The sequence below is a fragment of the Elephas maximus genome, chromosome 2 (assembly GCF_024166365.1).
Source record: "Elephas maximus indicus isolate mEleMax1 chromosome 2, mEleMax1 primary haplotype, whole genome shotgun sequence".
Taxonomy (NCBI): domain Eukaryota; kingdom Metazoa; phylum Chordata; class Mammalia; order Proboscidea; family Elephantidae; genus Elephas; species Elephas maximus.
The window spans coordinates 161522395-161544353 of record NC_064820.1 but is presented as its reverse complement, the minus strand read 5'-3'; the positions used below and the strand labels follow the sequence as shown (position 1 = coordinate 161544353).

At 40.2% G+C, this 21959-nt stretch overlaps 1 protein-coding gene across 1 annotated transcript in view; it reads right to left on the bottom strand.

The window, feature by feature from the left end:
- Positions 1-21959, bottom strand: part of STK32A (serine/threonine kinase 32A) — a 154710-nt gene that overhangs the window by 6893 nt on the left and 125858 nt on the right. Inside the window, exons 8-10 of the mRNA XM_049858564.1 lie at positions 19711-19827; positions 18370-18495; positions 16735-16863 (exon numbers count right to left, since the gene is read on the bottom strand). Of these exons, the coding sequence (XP_049714521.1) occupies positions 16735-16863; positions 18370-18495; positions 19711-19827 (372 nt within the window). The remainder of the gene's footprint in view (positions 1-16734; positions 16864-18369; positions 18496-19710; positions 19828-21959) is intronic.

The following is a 21959-nucleotide window of genomic DNA, read 5'->3' as shown; positions in this document are numbered from 1 at the left end:
TTGGAATTGACTTGACAGCAGTGGGTTTTGTTCTTTTTTTTTATATATACTACACTGAAGGAGTCTTGGTGGCACAATGGTTAAGCACTCAGCTGCTAACCAAAAGGTTGGTGGTTCAAACCCACCCAGCAGCTCCACAGGAGAAAGACCTGGTGTTCTGCTTCTGTAAAGATTATAGCCAAGAAAACCCTATAGGGCAGTTCTACTCTGTCACATGGGGTTGATATGAATCAAAATCAACTCAATGGCACCCACCAACAACCACAATATACTATATGTCTTAGTTATCTAGTGCTGCTATAACAGAAATACCACAAATGAATGGATTTAACAAAGAGAAATTTATTCTCTCACAGCCTAGTAGGCTAGAAGTCCAAATTCAGGGTGCCAGCTTCAGGGGAAGGCTTTCTCTCTCTGTTGACTCTGGACAAAGGTCATTGTCATCAATCTTCCCTTGGTCTAGTAGCTTCTCCACAAAGGAACCTCAGATCCAAAGGACACACTCTGCTCCCAGCATTGCTTGTTTTGGTGGGATGAGGTCCTCATGTCTCTCTGCTCGCTTCTCTCTTTCATATCTCAAAAGAGACTGGCTTAAATTGTAGATTAATCCTGTAGCTTGATTTACAGAACTACTGCTAATCCCATCTCAGCAACATCACAGAAAAAGGATCTACAACACATAGGGAGATCACAACAGATGACAAAACAGTAGACAGTCATACAATACTGGGAATCATGATGTAGCCAAGTTGACAGACATTTTGGGGGGATGAAATTCAATCCCTTTAGCCCCTCAAAATTCATGTCCTTGCCACATGTAAAGCATTTCCACCCCACCATATCGTAAGTCTTATATCAATTCCAAGTCCAAAATCCAAAAATTCCTCTTCATTTGTGAAATCTAGAACAGAAGTTATCTGCTTCCAAAGGTACAAAGGTGCAGCAGGCACAAGTTAGACATTCCCATTAGAAATGGAAGAAATTGGAGGAAAAAGAAGGCATAATAGGCACCAAACAAGTCAGCAGAACACCTTATATTAGCCCTCAAGGCTTTGAAAATAATCTTCTGTTCTCTGAGACCATTTAAACAATGGCCCTGCCTCTAAATTCTCGGTATTGGCCACACTCTCCAGATTCTCAGTGGATACCCCTAGGCCCTGGTTTCAGCTCCACATTCCAAGCCCACTGGGACAGTTACTCTGTTCCCTTGGCTTTTGTGCACCATTCTTCTAGTCCATCTGAGTGACAACTCCACCCTTAGAAACACCAGAGGCCATGGCTTCACCCTTTGAGACCTCAGAGGTCCTGGCCATACCCTTTAAGACTGAGGCAGCTTGGCTTCCTGTATTCCTTGTCTCTTCCGCTTCTGCTTCCTGGTTCCTGGTTCCTTGGCCTCTCAGCCCTTGGGCCTCACATCCACATCTGCCCTGCTGGGGCAAGTTTTCCAAAGCTCTGTAGCTCTACTGATAAGTGCCTGGAGGTACTCCACTCCATCAGTAAACTTTGGCTGGAAGGCACTCAGCTCTTTTGCTCTGTGAGTTGGCAAGCCTAGCTCCACCAATAAGTGCTTGGAGACACCCCACTCCACCAGGAAGCCTCCTATACAAGGGCACTCAGCTTTCTAGCTTCATGGGTCACCTCCAGTGCTGTCTCACATTGGTCTCCTGTTTGTACTGCTGCTGGTCCAATGCCGCTATTTCTCACCATCTGTGCTGTCTCCAGAGTAACAGCTCTCCTCATTTCCTTCTGAGTACTGTATCCATTCACAGTTTCAAAATCACTTCCACATTTTAGGTGTCTGTTACAGCAGCATCCCACTCCCAGTACCAAATTCTGTCTTAGTTTTCTAGTGCTGTTATAACAGAAATGCTACAAGTGGATGGTTTTAACAAAGAGAAATTTATTCCCTCACAGTCTAGTGGGCTAAAAGTCCAAACTCAGGGTGTCAGCTCCAGGGGAAGGCTTTCTCTCTCTGTCAGCTCTGGGGAAAGGTTCTTGTCATCAGTCTTCTTCTGGTCAAGGAGCTTCTCAGTGTGGGGACCCTGGGTCCAAAGGATGCGCTATACTCCTGGTGCTCCTTTCTTGTGATATGAGGTCCCCCTGTCTCTTTGCTTGCTTGTTTCTTTTGTATCTCAAAAGAGACTGGCTCAAGTTGTAGATTAATCCTGTAGATTGAGTTTACATAACTACTGCTAATCCCATCTCAGCAACATCATAGAGGTGATTTACAACACATAAGGAAATCACATCACATGACAAAACAGTAAACAATCATACAACACTGGGGATCATGACATAGCCAAGTTGACAGACATTTTGGGGGGATGCAATTCTATCCATGACACTACACTACCTCCATCCTTTAATGACAGGCAGAATTCAAAAGAGATAGCAGCCCTCAGTGGGAAATAGGGAAGTGTACTCTTTAATTCAACAGATTTTAAACAATCTTTTATCAAGGATTGGCTATATACTTGGCACTGTGTTAGATGAATTAACATGGACTATTTTTTTTTTTTTTTTGCAACACTGGTGGTTGGTGCATAAATCTGAATAATAGTCTTATTAACTGGTCTTCCTTGTAGCTGTATGGATATTATCACTGACAGCATTGTGCTTCAGGATAGATCTTGAAATGTTCCTTTTGACAATGAACGCAATGCCATTCCTCTTCAATTTGTCATTCCTGGCATAGTAGACCATATGATTGCCTGATTCAAAAAGGACAACACCAGTCCATTTCAGCTCACTAATGCCTAGGGTATGAATGTTTATGGGTTCCATTTCATTTTCAATTATTTCCAATTTTTCTAGATTCATACTTCATACATTCCATGCTCTGATTATTAATGGATGTTTCCAGCTGTTTCTTCTCATTTTGAGTCGTGCCACATTAGCAAATGAAGGTCCCAAAAGCTTGACCCCATCCAAGTCAAAAAGGGTTGACTCTAATTTGAAGAGGCAGCTCTTCCCCAGTCATCTTTTGAGTGCCTTCCAACCTGAAAGGCTTATCTTCTGGCATTGTATCAGACAATGTTCTGCTGCTATTTATAAGGTTTTCAGTGGCTAATTTTTTTTTTTTTTTCCAGAAGTAGACTGCCAGATCCTTCTTCCTAGTCTGTCTTAGTCTGGAAGCTCAGCTGAAACCTGTCCACCATGGGTGACCCTGCTGGTATTTGAATACCAGTGGCATAGCTTCCAGCATCACAGCAGCATGCAAGCCCCCAAAGTACAACAAACTGACAGATAACTATTATTCAAATTTATGTGCCAACCATAAGGCCAAAGGTGAAGAAATTGAAGATTTTTACCAACTTCTGAAATTGATAGATCATGCAATCAGGATGCATTGATAATTATTGGTGATTGGAATGCAAAAGTTGGAAACAAAGAAGAAGGATCAGTAGTTGTAAAATATGGCCATGGTGATAGAAACAATGCTGGAGATCGCATGATAGAAGTTTGCAAGACCAATGACTTCTTCATTGCAAATACCTTATTTCAACAACATAAATGGCGAATATACATGTGGACCTCACCAGATAGAATACATAGGAATCAAATTGACTATATCTGTGGAATGAGATAATGGAAAAGCTCAATATCTTCAGTCAGACCAAGACCAGGGGCCGATTGCAGAACAGACCATTAATTGCTCACATGCAAGTTCAGGCTGAAGCTGAAAAAAATTAGAACAACAAGTCCACGAGAGCCCAAGTACAACCTTGAGTATATTCCAACTGACTTTAGAAGCCATCTCAAAAATAGATTTGATGCATTGAACACTGAGGACCAAAGATCAGATAAGTTGTGTAATAACACCAAGGACATCAAACATGAAGAAAGCAAGAGGTTATTAAAAAGACAGGAAAGAAAGACAAGACCAAAACAGATGTCAGAAGAGACTCTGAAAGATGCTCTTGAACCTCAAGTAGCTAAAGCGAATGCAAGAAATGATGAAGTAAAAGAGCTGAACAGAAGATTTCAAAGGGTGGTTCGTGAAGAATAAGTAAAGTATCATAATGAAATGTGCAAAGACCTGGAGTTAGAAAACCAAAAGGGAAGAATAAGCTGAAAGAATTGAAGAAAAAATTCAAGCCTTGATCCAGAAAGAGCTGGAGAAAAATGTAGAACAAAATTCTAACTCAGAAAGACCAGACTTGCTGCCCTGACAGAAACTGGAGAAACCCTGAGAGTATGGCCCCCACGCATCCTTTCAGCTCAGTAATGAGGTCATTCCTGAGGTTCACCCGTCAGCCAAAGATTGAACAGGCGCATGGAACAAAACAAGACTAAAGGGTGCATCAGCCCTGGGGCAGGGACTGGAAAGCAGAAGGGAACAGGAAAGCTGGTAATAGAGAACCCAGGGTTGAGAAGGGAGAGTGTTGACAAGTCGTGGGGTTGTTAACCAATGTTATAGCACAATGTGTGTACTGTTTGATGAGAAACTAGTTTGTTCTGTAAACTATCATCTAACCCCAGTGCCATCATCTAAAGTACATTAAAAATTTTTTTTTCAAACCTTGAGTTGCAATCTTGAAGTGTTGTATGGGCAAGATACTGAATAATGCAGGGAGAATCAAAAGAAGATGGAAGGAATACACAGAGTCAGTGTACCAAAAAGAATTGGTGGACATTCAATAATTTCAGGAAGTAGAATATGATCAAGAACCAATGGTACTGAAGGCATTGGTGAAACTAAGTCTCCAGGAAATGACAGAATATCAATTGAAATGTTTTAACAAATGGATGCAGCTCTGGAGGTGTCAAGATGCAGCCCTCATCTATGCCAAGAAATATGGAAGACAGCTACCTGGCCAACCGACTAGAAGAGATTCATATTTGTTTCCATTCCAAAGCAAGATGATCCAGCAGAATGCAGAAATTGTGGAACAATATCATTAATTACCAGCTGCAAGTAAAATTTTGCTGAAGATCACTCAAAAGCGGTTGCAGCAGGACACCAACAGGGAACTGCCAGAAATTCATGCCCGATTCCAAAGATGACACGGAACCAGGGATATCATTGCTGATGTCAGATGGATCCTGGCTGAATACAGAGAATACTGGAAAGATGTTTATCTGTGTTTTATTTATTATGAAAGGCATTCGACTTGTGGATCACAACAAATTGTGGACTATATCGCAAAGAATGGGAATTCCAGAACACTTAATCGTGCTCATGAGGAACCTGTACATAAATCAAGAAGTAGCCACTGGAACAGAATGAGGGGATACAGTATGGTTTAAAGTCAGGAAAGGTGTGAGTCAGAATTGTATCCTTTCATCATATTTCTTCAATCTGTTTGCTGAACAAATAATCTGAGAAGCTGGACTATATGAAGAAGAATGGGGCACCTGGATTCGAGACTCATTAACAACCTGCATTATGCAGATGACACAACCTTGCTTGCTGAAAGTGAAGAGGACTTGAAGCACTTACTGATGAAGATCAAAGAATACAGCCTTCAGTATGGATTATACCTCAACATAAAGAAAATAAAAATCCTGACAGCTGGAACAATAAGCAGCATCATGATAAATGGAGAAAGGATTGAAGTTATCAAGGGTTTAATTTTACTTGAACCCACAATCAACACCCACAGAAGCAGCAGTCAAGAAATCAAACAATGCATTGCATTGGGCAAATCTGCTGCAAAAGACCTCTTTAAAATGTTGAAAAGCAAAGATGTCAGTTTGAGGACTAAGGTATGTCCGACCCAAGCCATGGTGTTTTCAATCTCCTCATACGCATGTGAAAGCTGCCTATGAATAAGGTAGACAGAAGAGGAATTGATGCCTTTCAGCAGTGGTATTGATGAAGAATATTGAATATACCATGGATCACCGAAAGCACCAATAAATCTGTCTTTGAAGAAGTATAGCCAGAATGCTCCTTAGAAACAACGATGATGAAACTCCATCCTCACATACTGTGGACATATTATCAGGAGGGATCAGTCCGTAGAGGAGGACATCATGCTTGATAAAGTAGAGGGTCAGCGTAAAAGAGGAGGACCCTGAATGAGATGGATTGACACAGTGGCTGCAACAATGGGCTCAAGCATAACAACAATCATGAGGATGGCACAGGACTGGGCAATGTTTCATTCTGTTGTACGTAGGGTAGCTATGAGTCAGAATGGACTCAATGGCACCTAACAACAATAACATTCATTCAGCATGTAGAAACTATCATTGCAGATGATTACCTAGTGCCGTTGAGTATGTGTCCCATATTTCACTTGCTAATAGCCAGTTCTACCCTTTTCTCATCCCTACTAGAAGTGTGTAGCATTTCAAGGCTGCTTCTTCCACTCAGTACTCAATAATGCAATTCTAGCTGTTAGCCTTAAAACATTACAGACCCTTCTAACAGCAGGTGAAAGATGTCTACGAGATGACAAGATAAGAAGGAAAAAATGTCCCTATTTTCTTACAGCTACAGATAATGGAGTATAATGTTTGGCATCATTAAAAAAATGAAAAGGTTCTTGCAAATATTTCTAATAAAGTGTCTCATAAGGCTCCTGGGGTTCAGAGATTGTTGCTGAACCCCACGAAAATAAATCGTACCCTCTAGCAAGTCTAGGACGCTGAGTGGATTGCTTACTTAATGATGTGTTGGCTTGGTAATAGTATTTACATTTACATCTCTTTCCCCAGAGGTTTAAATATCTATAAATTATTAATTTAGAAAGACATCTGTGGCTCTGTTCCCCTCTATTCTTTCCCATATGCAAGACTAAAGGAAAGAAAGAAAGACAGAAGAAAGGAGGGGTGGGGAGGGAGGAAGGAATAGAAGGAAGGAGAAAAAACTTTGCTAAAACTTCTCAGTGAATTAAATAAAGAATTTGGCACAATTTGAGAGTTTTGTCTCATTTAAATTCATATTAATGAGCATTTTCTTTTTTTTTTTTTTTTTTACCATATAGGTGGAGTGCTGATGGCACAGTGGTTAAGAGAGCTTGACTGCTAACCAAAAGGTCGGCAGTTCAAATCCACCAGCTGCTCCTTGGAAGCCCTATGGGGTAACCTACTCTGTCCTATAGGGTCACTATGAATCAGATTTGACTCTACAACAATGTGTTTTTGGTTACTATAGATGTGGCCTTATGGGGTATATAGAAATGTATATATCCCAACAGCCTTCTTTGCAGAAACAAAAAGCCAATTCATACAGAATAACAAGGGTCCCCAGTTGCCAAGCAATCTTGATAAATAAAAATAAAGTAGGTATACTCACATTTCCTTATCTCAAAACATATTATAAAGCTATAGTAATCAAAATTGTATGGTCTATGGCACGACCATTGTGGAAAACAATACAACAATTCTTTAAAAAATTAGAAATAGAACTACCATATGATGCAGCGATTGCACTTCTAGATATATACCCTAAGGACTTAAAAGTAATGACACAAAGACATATATACACCAATGTTCATTGAAGCATTAATTACAATAACGAAAAGGTGGAAACAATCCAAGTGTTCATCGACAGATGAATGGATAAACCAAATGTGGTACTTACATGCAATAGCATACTACTCAGCCTTAAAGAAAAATGAAGTCCTGACACATGCTACAACATGGATGAACCTTGGAGACCTTAGGCTGAGCAAAATAAGTCAATCACAAAAGGAAAAATACTGTATGGTCTCACTTATATAAAATGACAGGAATAGATAATTTAATAGAGAGCAATAGTTACAATTGGCTACCAAGTACAGGAGGAGGGAGGCAGAGGAGAAACGATTCTCTGAAAAGTAGTGAATTTTTGCCTATGGTGATGGGAAAATTGGCATAGACTAAGGGTAATTGTTACACAACTTGACTAATGTAACTATTATCATTAAGCTGTACACCAGAAAAAAAGGGCAAAATGGCAAGTAAAGTAATTTTACAGTTACAACAGCCAAAAACCAAAACAAACAAAAAAAACGAAAAAAGCTGCACCTGATTGATACTATTTAGGTACAACTAAACACTTCATGGGAGCCCTGGTGGTGTAGTGGTTAACAGGTCGACTGCTAACCAAAAGGTCGGCAGTTCAAATCCACAGCCACTCCTTGAAAACCCTATGGGGCAGTTCTACTCCGTCCTATAGGGTCGCTATGAGTGGCAACCAACTCAACAGCACCTAACAACAACTTCATGGGATTTGTTTTCTTGGTTAGAAGGTTTAGGGTCATGGTTTTGTGCATCTATACAGTCAATTGGACTAAAGTTGTTTTGAGAGTTTCTGGTCCACTTCTCAGTCTGGTGAATAGTGCCTGGGGTCTTAAAAGCTTCTGAGTGGCCACCCAAGAAAAAGCAATTTGTCTCTTTTCGCCTGGAACAGTGGAGGAAAAAGGAGACCCATATCAAAGAAGGAAACGGGCTGCAAGTTTAATTGCCTCCATGAACTACTACCTCCTCTGCCATGAGACCAGAAGAAATGGGTGGTGCCTGGCTATCATTACTGAACAATTTGATCAAATCCCCAATAGATAGATCCTGATCAAAAGGAGGGAGATCAGGAAACAGGACTTCAAATTCATATGGAAATCAGACTTACTGGATCCATTGGGAATGGGGACTGGGAGGACCCATGAATCTATCACCCAGAAATAGTCTTTAAAACATGAACCAAAACTATCCAGTAAAGCCATCATTAAACTAAACAATAATTAATAGTGTTTGCCTTGAGCATTGTGTGCATATCAAGATCTATATGAGCTCAAACTGGCAACAGTTAATCCAAAGCACAGATGAGAACTTTAAGGCGCAGAGAGTCTAAATTAATGGTGATATAACAATATGAGAAGAGATAGAATGGCGACACATAGCGAAGTGTGTAACCGATGCCATTGAACTCAAATGCAGAAATTGTGAGTGGATGTGTTTGGTTGTATATATTGCCACCAAAAACCAAAAACTGTATGGTACTGGTATAAGGGCATATATATATAAAGCAATGGAATAGAACTGAGATTCCGGAAATAAACTCATACATCTATGGTCAATTTGGTCGATTGATTTTCAACAAGGGGCGCCAAGACCATTCAATGGGGAAGGAAGAGTCTCTTCAACAAATTGTGCTGGGACAACTGGATCTCCACATTCAAAAGAATAAAGTTGAACCTATAACACATATCATATACAAAATTAACTCAAAATGGATCAATGATCTAAATGTAAAAACTAAAACTTTAAAACTCTTAGGAAAAAACATACAGACAATGCTTTGGGACTTAGTTTAAAAATGGATTCTTAGTTATGACATCAAAATCATGCAGAACAAAAGACAAAATACATAAATTGGACTTCATCAAAATTAAAACTTTTGTGCATCAAAGAATTTTATCAACAAAGTGAAGAGACAACCTACAGAAGGGGACAAAATATTTGGGAATCATATATCTGATAAGGGTCTAATATCCAGAATATATCATATATATATTAAAAAAAAATTCTACAATTCAACAACTAAAAGATAATGCAATCAAAAAATGGGCAAAGGGCTTGAAAAGACAGTCCACCAAATATGATATCTAAATGGCTAATAAGCACATAAAAAACTGCTCAATATCATTAGTCCTTAAAAAAACCAAACCAAACCTGTTGCCATTCAGTTGATTCTGACTCATAATGACCCTATAGAACAGAGTAGAGCTGTCCCATAGGGTTTTCAAGGGGCGGCTAGTGGGTTTGAACTGCTGACTTTTGGTTAGCAGTTGAGCTCTTTACCACTGTGCCACCAGGGTTTCCGTTATTCCTTCTAAACCTAAAAAACCAAACCCGTTGCTGTCAACTGGTTACCGACTCACAGTGACCCTACAGGACAGAGTAGAACTGCCCCATGGGGTTTCCAAGGAGTGGTTGGTGGATTTGAACTGCTGACCTCATGGTTAGCAGCTGAGCTCTTAACCACTGTACCACCAGGGCAGATCAAAACCACAATGAGATACTACTTCATCCCCACTAGGATGGCTATTACCAGAAAAATTGGAAAACAAGTGTCGACAAGGATGAGGAAAAAGTGGAACTCTCATCCCCTGTTGATGGGAATATAAAATTGTGCAGCCATTGTGAAAAACAGTTTGGTGGTTCCTTAAAAATTTAAATATAGAATTGCCATATGACCCAGCTAATTCCACTCCTAGGAGTATACCTAAAGGACTTGAAAGCAGGGACTCAAACAGTTAGTTATATACCAATGTTCATTGCAGCATTATTCACAAAGCCAAAAGATAGAAACAACTCCAGTGTCCATCAACAGATGACTAATAAACAAAATATGGCGTGGCAGATTAATGACTCTTGTGCATGGCCTTTCCAGCCATGGTCTTGTAACTCCCATCTAGATGATTGCGTAGGACTCTGTAACAGGGTAATTGTGGCCTAACAAGGTCACAATTGGTCAGTTTTGCCTTAAAAGAGAGCAAATCCAGAGCAGAGAGGAAGAGCCCACCATCACTAAGGAAGGAGAGACTGGGAGCAGGAGACAGTGAGGCGGGCTTTCCAGCCTACAGAGAGAGGAAGCTAAGCCTTTGGGCAAAGACTGAGGGCCAGAGAGAGGCATGCCTGCAAGCACAGCTGGGAAGAGGCTGCCCTGATGGAAGAACTGTATCCTGAGTGTTCCTGAGACTGAATTGTAACTGTTACTTCTCTAATAAACCACATAATTGTAAGTATGGTCTGTGAGTTCTGTGTGACCATTTCAGTCAATTATTGAACCCAGTACAGAGTGCTATGGAAGGGATGGTTGGTGTCAGAGTTAGTAAGGATAATGGAGAGAGGAGGCTTCTCTGGCCTCTGCCTCATGGGAGCCAGCCTTGTGCTATTAATCTTGGTTCTCCTTCCTCCTTGTGGGGTTGGAGATCAGACATCCGTTTTTACATGTAGTATATCCATACAATGGAATATTACTCAGTCATAAAGAAAAATAAAGCTTTAATACCCACCACTCCATGGGTGATCCTTGAAACATTATGGTGAGTGAAATATGTCAGATATAAAAGGACAAATATTGTTTGATTCCACTTATATGAAAAAATCTAGAATAGGAAAATGCATAAAGACCAAAGCTTATTAGTATTTATCAGGGATAGGTAGAGGGGGAAATGGCGAGTTATTGCTTAAGGAGTACTGAGTTTCTGTTAAGGGTGATGAAAAATAATTAAAAATGGATAGTGGTGATGGTTGAACAAAATGGAGAATGTCATTAATGTCACTGAATTGTACATGTAAAAATGGTTGAAATGGCAAATGCTGTTTTTTATATATTATTTTAACCACAATATAATTTTAAAAAGTATATAAAAATGCATGTCCCTGAGCTCCCTACATGCAAGAATTAAATAGAAAACAATGTGATATTGTTGATTAGGTATCATCAGAAACATAAACGCTGTAATGGGATAGGAGTTTGCAAAGAAGAGAATCATTTGACCTAAGAATTTAAAAATAGCTCAAACCCTTAATCCATTCCTAGGCATGGCTGATTTTGTGTGTGTGCCAGTAGGTTTTTCCACACACAAAATAATGTAAGGGCTTTTTCCCTTAATCAAGCATTATATATATATATGTTTCGTTTTCCAAGCAAATGTATGCTTTCTCTCTTCCTGGTATGTTTTAACAGAAAATTTTAACCAAGAAGACTAGGCTCAGATAAACTAACAGGTATGCAGGGTATTTAGAAGACATTTTAACATGGAAATGATGGCTCTATTACTACAATTAATTGCAATACAAGAATCAGGTTGTAATGTCCATTCTAATGAAGAGTCACAGGGAAAAGTAGAATGTGGAGTTGGAGAAGATGAGTCATTCTGACTTGACGGATTCATTGTGAATGTTTTCTCCCAGCCAGGAAGCAGGGTTGAAAAGCTGGGTATCAGGAGACAAAGCAATGCCACTAAAATGTGCACAGTTACATTGCTGGCCTCTTTTCTAGCCTTGTGGCTTGAGCAGAACTCCCTTGCTGGCACTCGAGTCTTTTCTAATGTGGTCCCAAACAGTGATGAATGAGGCCCCAGAACAGCATGGTGACTTTGAGATACAGAGGGGCAGAACTGTAGTTTAAGGAAGAGTAAACACGGATGTCACTATAGTGGACACTCCTGTTAGACTGGGCTGGAGGAAGGCGACACCTCAGAGCGTGCCTTTAGATGGTACTGGAAAGGCAGAGAATGAGCAATGTTGCCGGCCTTTTGAACACAGCATGGTATTTCCTGCAGTTAGCAACCACCTAGCATTTTCCTTCCTCTGAAAGACTGAGGACACACCTGTACCCTGAGGATAAGTTGTTCTTAGGTACCATCAAGTCGCTTCTGACTCACAGTGACCCTATGTACGATAGAATGAAACACTGCCTGATCCTGTGCCATCCTCACAATTGTTGTTATGCTTGAGCCCATTGCTCCAGCCACTGTGTCAATCCGTCTCGCTGAAAAAAAGGTACCCTTCTTTCTCAATGACCCTGTACCAAGCATGACATCCTTCTCCAGGGACTGGTCCCTCCTGATAACATGTACAAAGTATGTTGCCATCTTCACGTCTAAGGAGGATTCTAGCTGTACTTCTTCCAAGACAGATTTGTTCATTCTTCTGGCAGTCCATGGTATAGTCAGTATTCTTTGCCAACACCATAATTCAAGGGCATCGATTCTTCTTTGGTTTTCTTGATGTCATTATCCAGCTTTTGCGTGCATATGAGGTGAATGAAAACAGCACGGCTTGGATCAGGTGCACCTTAGTTCTCAAAGTGACATCTTTGCTTTTTAACATTTTAAAGAGGCCTTTTGCAGCAGATTTGATTTCTTGACTGCTGCTTCCATGGATGTTGATTGTGGACCCACGTAAAATGAAATCCTTGACAACTTCAGTCTTTTCTCTGTTTACGATGATGTTGCTTATTGGTCCAGTTGTGAGGATTTTTGTTTTCTTTATTTTGAGGTGTAATCAATACTGAAGTCTTTGGTCTTCATTAGTAAGTACTTCAAGTCCTCTTCACTTTCAACAAGAGAGGCTGTGTCATCTGCATATTGCAGATTGTTGATGAGTCTTCCTCTGACCCAGGTGCCATGTTCTTCTTCATATAGTCCAGCTTCTAGGATTATTTGTTCAGCATGCAGATGGATTAAGTATGGTGAAAGGATATAATTCCGATGCACACCTCTCTTGACTTTAAACCACACAGTACCCCATTGTTTTGTTCTGTTTGAACGGCTGCCTCTTGATTTACGTACAGGTTCCTCATGCGCACAATTAAGTGTTCTGGAATTCCCATCCTTCATAATGTTATCCATAATTTGTTGTGGTCCACTCAATTGAATACGTTTGCATAGTCAATAAATCAAAAGTAAACATCTTTCTGGTATTCTCTGCTTTCAGCCAAGATCCATTTGACATCAGCAATGATATCCCTCGTTCCATATGCTCATCTGAGGATATACCAGCCCTGAAATGCTCTTGCCCTTTCTTGTCTATACAACCTAGAGGAACCAGATCAAATGTTGCCTCTTCTGGGAAACTTTCATGGCCCTCACTCGGGTTGAATGAGCAACCCCCAGAGTACTTTGTACATTTAAGGATGGCACTGTCTACCTAGCCAGAGACATTTCCTGACAGAGTAAAATCAGTTGACCTGGAGTTGATTCCAACTCATGGCGACCTCATGTGTATCAGAGTATAACTATGTTCCATGGGCTTTCGATGGCTGATTTTTCAGAAGTAGATCACCAGGCCCTTCTTCTGAAGTGCCTCTGGTGTATGTGAACCTCCAACCTTTCAGTGAACAGTCAAGCATGTTAACCATTTGTACTACCCAGAAACTAGCCTGGTATTATAGGTATTTTATAATAATTTACCAAATGAATGAATGAACAAATACAGCATAGTATAATGAGCTGCCAAGTTTGAACCCCACATTTTTGAAAATTTGATATAAAAAAAGTGGAGATAAAGTCCTGTTTTGAGGTTTCCATTTGTTTCTGATTCTTCTTTGAAGGAAGACTATGCTTTATTTCAAAGGAAAACTTTTTTTTTTTTTTAATTTTTAAACCCTAAGTATGAGATTAGGAGATCTAAATTGTTCTGATGAATGATGCAACAGGCTGTTAGACAGAACTACTTCTTGGCAAATGATTCTGGGGTGGATGGGAGAACTGGAAGAAAGCAGAAACTTTTTTTCTTTTTTTCCTGTTGCTGGGTATTAGAAAATGTTGAGAGTTCTGTATTGTGGGTAAGTGGTGTATAGCCTTTCCTGTAAGGGGAGGGAGGTTTTGCCCCTGCAACCTGCTGGCTGGAGGGGGCTGAGATAAGACAGGGCCACCAAAAATGCCATGGATGGAACTTGACCTTTAAACTCTAAAATCAGCCATGTCCAGTTTCCACTATCCAGAGTTTTAAATATTTCTTTCTTTGGACACATTCAACAAATATTGATTGAGTCTCTGCCCTATTGCAGACACTTTTGGGGTACTGGGAAGATAATGGAGAGTAACATTGACCTGATCTTCACCCTCGAGAAACTTTCTTTTCAATGGGATAAACAAAGAAAAATATACACATAAATAAAATAATTATAAATTATGATAATGTCAAGAAGAAATTAAAAATAGGGGCTGAGATGAATGATGATGGGAGTAGGAAGCTCATCTTTGACAAAGTGACATTTAGAGTACAAAGGATAGGAGGGAGCCCCCATGCAAAGACCCAATGAAGAACTTCCCAGCAAAAGGGATAAGCAAGGGCGAAGGTCTTGAATAAGGACAAGACATGCAGTGACTAAGGGTCAGAAGCAGGGCCTGTGTGTCTGGAGGGTATTGAGCAAGGGGCAGAGTGGTATGGTATGAGGGTGGCAGGGGAAAGGTAGACAAATCATGCACAGCCCAGAAGGAACAGTAAAATGCTATCCACAAATTATTCAGTTATCTCCAAACTTTAGAAAAAACTTGTATTAAGGATAATACCTTGGTCTTGGTTACATTTTGGGGCCTGTTAAGTGAGGGGCCTATATACAGTGTGAGCCGAGCTCCATAGAAGCATAGGAAGGTACAAGTCTGGAGAAGCCAATTGATTACGGCACGAAGAAGATCACTGGGAGGAAGATGATTTAAGTGACAGACGGTAACTAAGATGGGCTTGTGGCACACTCAGCATTCTTTGGAGGGCCACAGAAAACACTTAAGGATGAGAATCTAGCAGGTGGCTCATTCTGTGATCAAACAGGATGGAGACATGGTTAATTGACCATTAAACGGTATAGTGGCCCCGTAAGACTGGAGAAATTAAAGACGTTGTTAGGTGCCTTTGAGTCAGTTTTGGCTCATAGAGACCCTAAGTACAACAGAATGAAACACGGCCTGGTGCTGCATCATTCTCACAGTCGTTGCTATGTTTGAGCCCATTGTTGCAGCCACTGTGTCAATCCGTCTTGTCGAGGGTCTTACTCTTTTTTCCTGACCCTCTACTTAACCAAGCGTGACATCCTTCTCCAGGGACTGATCCCTCCTGATAACACGTCCAAAGTATATGGGACGGAGTCTCACCATCCTTCATTTCTGAGGAGCACTCTGGTTGTACTTCTTTGAAGACAGATTTGTTGGTTTTTCTGGCAGTTCATGGTATATTCAATATTCTTCACCCACACCATAATTCAAAGACAGCAATTCTAGTTCGTTCTTTCTTATTCGTTGTCCAGCTTTTGCATGCATATGAGGTGACTGAAAATATCACGGTTTGGGTCAGGTGCACCCTAGTCCTCAAGGTGACATTTTTGCTTTTTAACACTTTAAAGAGGTCTTTTGCAGCAGATTTAGGACATTGAGGATACTTACTTTTTTGCAGAGGTATCTTCACCACAAGCAATCTTTGAGAACAGGAATGTCTTTGAGCATAGGAATTATATCTCATTCATTTCTACCTCCAGTGTTTACAGCAGGATATGGCAGATAATAGGTACTCAAGAAAAGTATCCTCAATGAATGGATAAGTGAAGGGATGGGTGAATAATTGTGTGGATGGATGGATGAATGGATGGAGGGATGGTTGAGTGGTTGGATAGATGACTATTAGAGGCAAAATGAGGTATATTACTTCATGTCATTATAATACATAGACCCACATGTGAATATAAAATCATTCTGGGTCCCTGCAAATTATCGTACTTAAATCTGAGCTCTGGCTCTGACAGAAAATAATATGCTGAGTTAAAAAATTAACTCAGCCTGAAATCTTGCAATAGTGCTCAGCCATGTAAGCATTCTGTCTTTTCTGTGAATGGATACTCCTTCCTTCTATTAGCCTTGATACCACAAGTTTGGCTTATGGCAAATAACAGGCACTACCTTCAGGACTGGCTGCTTCCAGCAACTCCTCAAAGCAGAAACGGGACCCAAAATATCCATGTGCGTACTTAAAAACCTTGTCCCTTGACCATAGTTGTAGGTCACATGACATAGGCATGGCCAATTAGAATTTCTCCCAGGAAATTTGTGAATTTTGGACTGAGAACTGGGAGAAGGCAATGGCTGAACCAAGCTAATGGCAGAGTGCTAGACAGAAAGTCCACAAGTGAAATATGACTGCTAGATCCCCAAACCTGCTCTGGCCCCTGTCCTTTCAGAAGCCTGGATGTTTGGCTTCTTCTTGGATTCCAGCAAGCAGGGAGCTGAGATGATCTCCCACAAGAAGCTCTCAAACAAATCACAGCCATCACAAGGATCCCCATGACCCTGAGCATACCTGGGAGGAGTCACTTTTCCTCATCTCCTTTTCCTTTTTTGCCAGGCGCTTCTTTTTCTTGTGAAGAGGTTTGGACTCCAAAATCATTTCTTCAAGTTCAAAGGTGGGGTCACAATTCAGCCTGCCTTTCTGCGGGGAAGAAACAAGTTGGCTCAGTTCTCAGATTCCAGTAACATCCTAAAAGTATAGCAGATATAATATGGAGAATAATACTTTGTCTTAAATCAGTCCAAGGATAATAAACTAGGACTCCCACTCTAGGTTTAGGTTTATATAACTTAATGCCAGCATTGTTTTCATCATTCTTTGATTTTACATTTTGTGTATTTTTCTAAACTTCCAATGAGCCCTCAGTGAATCTGGAAGGTAACCAAATTATGATTATTTTCCTAAGGTTTGAGCTTTGGGATTACGTTTCTCAAATCACGTGCCAAGGATCACGTAGACCTGAATCACCTAAACTGCTTGTTCAGATTGCCAGTTCTCCATTCAAACTTACCAAATCAAGATTTCTAGACACGAGGCCCAGGAATCTAATTTTTAATAGGCTTCCCAGATGATCTGTATTCCCAGTAAAGTCAGAGAACCAAATATAGGGCTTCTGTTGGTGAATCACATTGGTCTACAGAGAAGGAGGAATGGAAGAAAGAGTAGGTGGTGCCTAGAGAGACCTCCATGGAGAGGCCTCCTTTGTGCATGGACCATGGTAAGGCTGCCTCTCCTGCACCTTGCAAAGTGGACAGGTAAGACCTAACCCCACCCTCCAGTTGCTCCACAAAGCATGGCAGTAGGGACTTCCCACCCTCAGCATTCTACGCTACACTGCTGTCTCCCTTCTCTCCCTTTGCACTTTTATGATGCTCATAGGAACTTCATCCCTCTGGTGTTTGTACAGGAAGTATCATACTCCCCCAAGCCCATATCAAGCGCCTCACTTGGACTTAACAAAAAACTATATGTTGTCTCTGTGGACCCTTTTAGAGCTCATTATTATGACCAATCTACTTATAGCTACTTATACCTCGGGCCCTGGGAAGAGAGAAGGCCTCTGGCCTAAGCTTCCAGACTCCAGCTTTTACCAGTGGTCTTCAGTAGCCTTAGCTGCTCTTGGGCATATCCTCATCCACTGGAATTATTTCCCTTTGGCTATTGGTCTTTTTGAATATAGCTTCTGGGATAGAACTACCAAAGGAAGAGGGATGAATGGTAAAAATGAAAACCTCACCCCTAATCCCAACAGTTTTCAATCATTTGACTCACAGAATGCCATAGACACGAATTTCCACATCTTTGGAAACTGAGAAAACTTTTTTTTTTTAATCAGCAGATTCATGGAAATGACTATTTGTGGGGCTATGCCTTCTTTCCAATAAAAGCATGCCATAAAAAGTGGTTAGGAACTAGAATTCCAGATACAGACAGACTTGGATTAAAATCCCAACTTGGTAACTTGCTAGCTACATTGCCTTTGGTGACTAACATACCCTGAATGTGCCTCAGTTTTCTCATCTGGAAAGCGGGAATTTTGACTCCCTTACAATATTAGTGTGATTATTAAATGAGACAGTGTGTGCATCTGGCACAAGTCATGTGCTGTCAACGACAGTTATTATGGGTTGGTTAGAATTGACTCACATTAGGAATAAAACCTGGAATGAGCCTCTTCTGCAAAACCGCATCCCAGTTCATATCATTCATATACGGGAAGTTCTGAATATCAGACAAGTGAGAAAATCGTTGGTCTGGATTGGGTTCAAGTAGCTGCCAATGGAACAAAGCAGGGAGATCAGGAAGAAGGTCAAAATTTAGGGGACAAAAAGTCATACAAACTTCCTATAAATGTTTTCAAGTGATAGGGTTGAAGGAAATAAGGCAGCGTTTCCCTCCCCCCACCATCATAAATAAATAATGTAGAGAATGTATACATAAACAAATACTGTAGATAATAACATGGTTAGAATAAACTGTAAGTGGGTTTTTGCAATGTGGTAAAAGAAAATAGCTTGCCTACTGAGTCAGACATATCTTTGATTCCTGACTCCACTACTTACTAGCTATGGACAAGTTTGTTCTTAAAACCTCAGTTTACCCATTTGAAAAAAAGGGATAATAGCCTATTTCATAAGGTTGCAACCAGGATTAAACAAGGCCATGAAAATTAGGTTATATGCCTAATAGACAGTCTGCACACAGTAGGTGGCAAAAATTCATTTTCTACCGCATTTTTACGAGTGAAACTCATTTCCCACTTAAACATTTTAGTTGCTTCTACAACTAATCAAAATACACCAGGGATGTGACACAGATAGGATGTAACTAAAGTCACTGTCATAGTTCTGGCTTTTACAAACTGGGATTAAAGATTTTTTTCCCCCTTAATCACTCCAGAGTCAACATCACATCACTCTTATGGCTCAAATGGGAAATATCTGTTCCACCTGAGAATGTTCTGGGGTGATAGCCATGGAACATCAGGGTACAATTTTTGGGAGAAGGGGCTAATTTACTTATGGAAAAATGACCTCACAATTCCTGGTTGCTAACAGATTAATGTGCTCAGCTGCTAACTAAAAGGTTGGAGAGTCGAGTCCACCCAAAGGCACCTTGGAAGAAAGACCTGGGGATCTACCTCCAAAGAAGCAGCCATTGAAAATCCTATGGAGCACAGTTCTACTCTGACACACATGGGATCACCATGAGTTGGAGTCTATTAGATGGCAACTGGTTTTTTATTCCTCATCTTTGACATCACTGATATTCATATAAAAAAAAAAATTCATATATCTATTCCAAAACAAGCAACTTTACCCCAAGGACAAAGGACACAAGCTTTGAATCTTTAATCCCCAAATTTCTTTGCCTTTACCAGCCATAACCTGTGCAATCTTCCTTCTTAGGAAAAAGCCAAGTTCTAACTGTAAACCTAGAGAGCATGCTTTCTTTTGTCACTTCTCTTTGTCATGCAGTCCTTCTTACCTTTTTAAGAAGTGACACCATTTCCTGTGACCAGGCAGAAGGGTAAGTCACAATAGCAGTCTCGAACATGTGTACAATTTCCTTGCTGGAAGTACTGGAGCGAATATGATATGGTCTCTTAAGGGGGAGTAGAAGTAAGATTCATCATTTTTATAGGGTAAAAGAAAAGAAATTGTTTTAATACTATTTCCAAGCTGAACTTTCAACCAGTAAAATATTAAAGTCAATTTCCAGCCCCTCCCAGCTGATTATTGTATTGCCATTGCTTATTTGGACCAGTGTTGCCAGGTCTCCTACTTTTTTAATAAGATATGCCATAAATCTGTATTTTCTTGTGGAATCTCTAAATTTTTAAAATATGGCCTTGCAAATTAAGTTATAAGCCTAATAGACAATCTGCACATTATAGGTGGTCATTCTACCAGGCCAAACAAAGTATTTCTGTGGGTTGAATTAATCTCTGAGTGGCCACTTTGGAACTATTTTGTAAAGTAACATATACCGAAAGATTTGGACAAGTAATCAATAAATGGAACTCCTAAAAAATTATTTTTTAAGGACTGATTATAATGAGATTCAGAGTTGGCTCATGCTCTCCCTTTCATTTACTTGAACCATAATGAGGAATGACAGGGTGGCCAGCTGCTCAAAAAAATTCAAATCTAGACCCTAATGCTGTGAGTAACTAGCTCCATGGATTGGGCTCAAGAATTTTAGGAAAAGGCAAAAGCTTTTTTTTAAATTTCAGAGACAACTTAGTTTTTCAACAGTTGTAACTTAGTGGAAAAGAAATGAAAACAAAACTGCAGATTTTTTTTTTTTACAGTTTTCAGTTTCCCATTAGAGGGCAGCATTTATTGATGTTAATTTCTCTGTTTGATAAAGGAACTGCCAATGCTTGGATTTCATCTCTTTTATGTAAATTGTGAGATACTGGGAGCCCTGGTGGTATAGTGGTTAAAGTGCTCAGCTGCTAACCAAAAGGTAGGTGGTTTGAACCCACCAGGCGCTCTGGGGGAGAAAGATGCGGCAGTCTGCTTTTGTAAAAATTTACACCTCGGAAACCCTATGGGGAAGTTCTACTCTGTCCAATAGGATCACTGTGAGTTGTAATTAATTCAAAAGCAATGGGTTTTGGGGTTTAGTTAAAGCCAGAGATAACATCATATTCATAGTTTTGTCCATGGTACCTAACACCTGATAGGTGCTTAATAAATGTTTATGGAATGAACAAAGTTTCCACATAAGATTAACCAACCATACCCAAACCCATTGCCACTGTGTCAATTCCAACTCCTAGACACCCTATAGGACAGAGAAAAACTTCCCCGTAGGGTTTCCAAGGCTGTAATCTTTATGGAAGCAGACTGCCACATCTTTCTCCCAAGGAGCGGCCGGTGAGTTCGAACCACCAATCTTTTGGTTAGCAGCCAGGTGCTTAACCACTGTGCCACCAGAAGTCCTCTAACCAACAATAGGGCAGTTAATACAGATGTACATTTACCAAGTGACCGGCCCTTCCTAGATGCTTAATACATGACTGTTGACCTATGAACTAAACTGAGGAAATGTAGGGGATTAAATTTTTCCCTGTTGTAAATCTGTACTAAGAGGCAATATAATGTCATTAAGTTTTTGAGATTTGAAGGCTAAAGGATTTGGATGCTAAACCTGGTCACTCAATTTCTGAGTGTCAATTTCTCATTTGTATGATAAAAACGCATTGCTGTTGAGTCAATTCCGCCTCACAGTGACCCTATAGGACAGAGTAGAACTGCCCCATAGGATTTCCAAGAAGTGGCTGGTAGATTAGAACTGCCAACATTTTGGTTAGCAACTGAATGCTTAACCATCGCACCACCAAGGCTCCATCTGTGTGATGAAGTTACTTTACCTCATGACCTACCTCATGAGACAGTAGGGAAAAAATTAAATGAGATAACACATGTAAAGTTCTCAACAGAGTGGTTAGTACATATTAAACACAATTAAGGTCAGTTATTTTTATTGTTATTGATAGAAGGGTAAAAATGGGGTGGATAGTAATGTGAACAAGATGAAGCTCTCAATAAAGGCAACATGAAGAAAGGCTTAACTCTACACATGGTATCTCAGCGTTACTCAGAGAACCAGGCAGTGCCAGCAGTTGAACCCTGTAAAGAAGATTATGCAAACTTTCCTTTTTTAAAGTGAGGTTTAAAAACACCTGCCACATTTTCTTATTCCCTCAAAATTTACATAAAGGACCA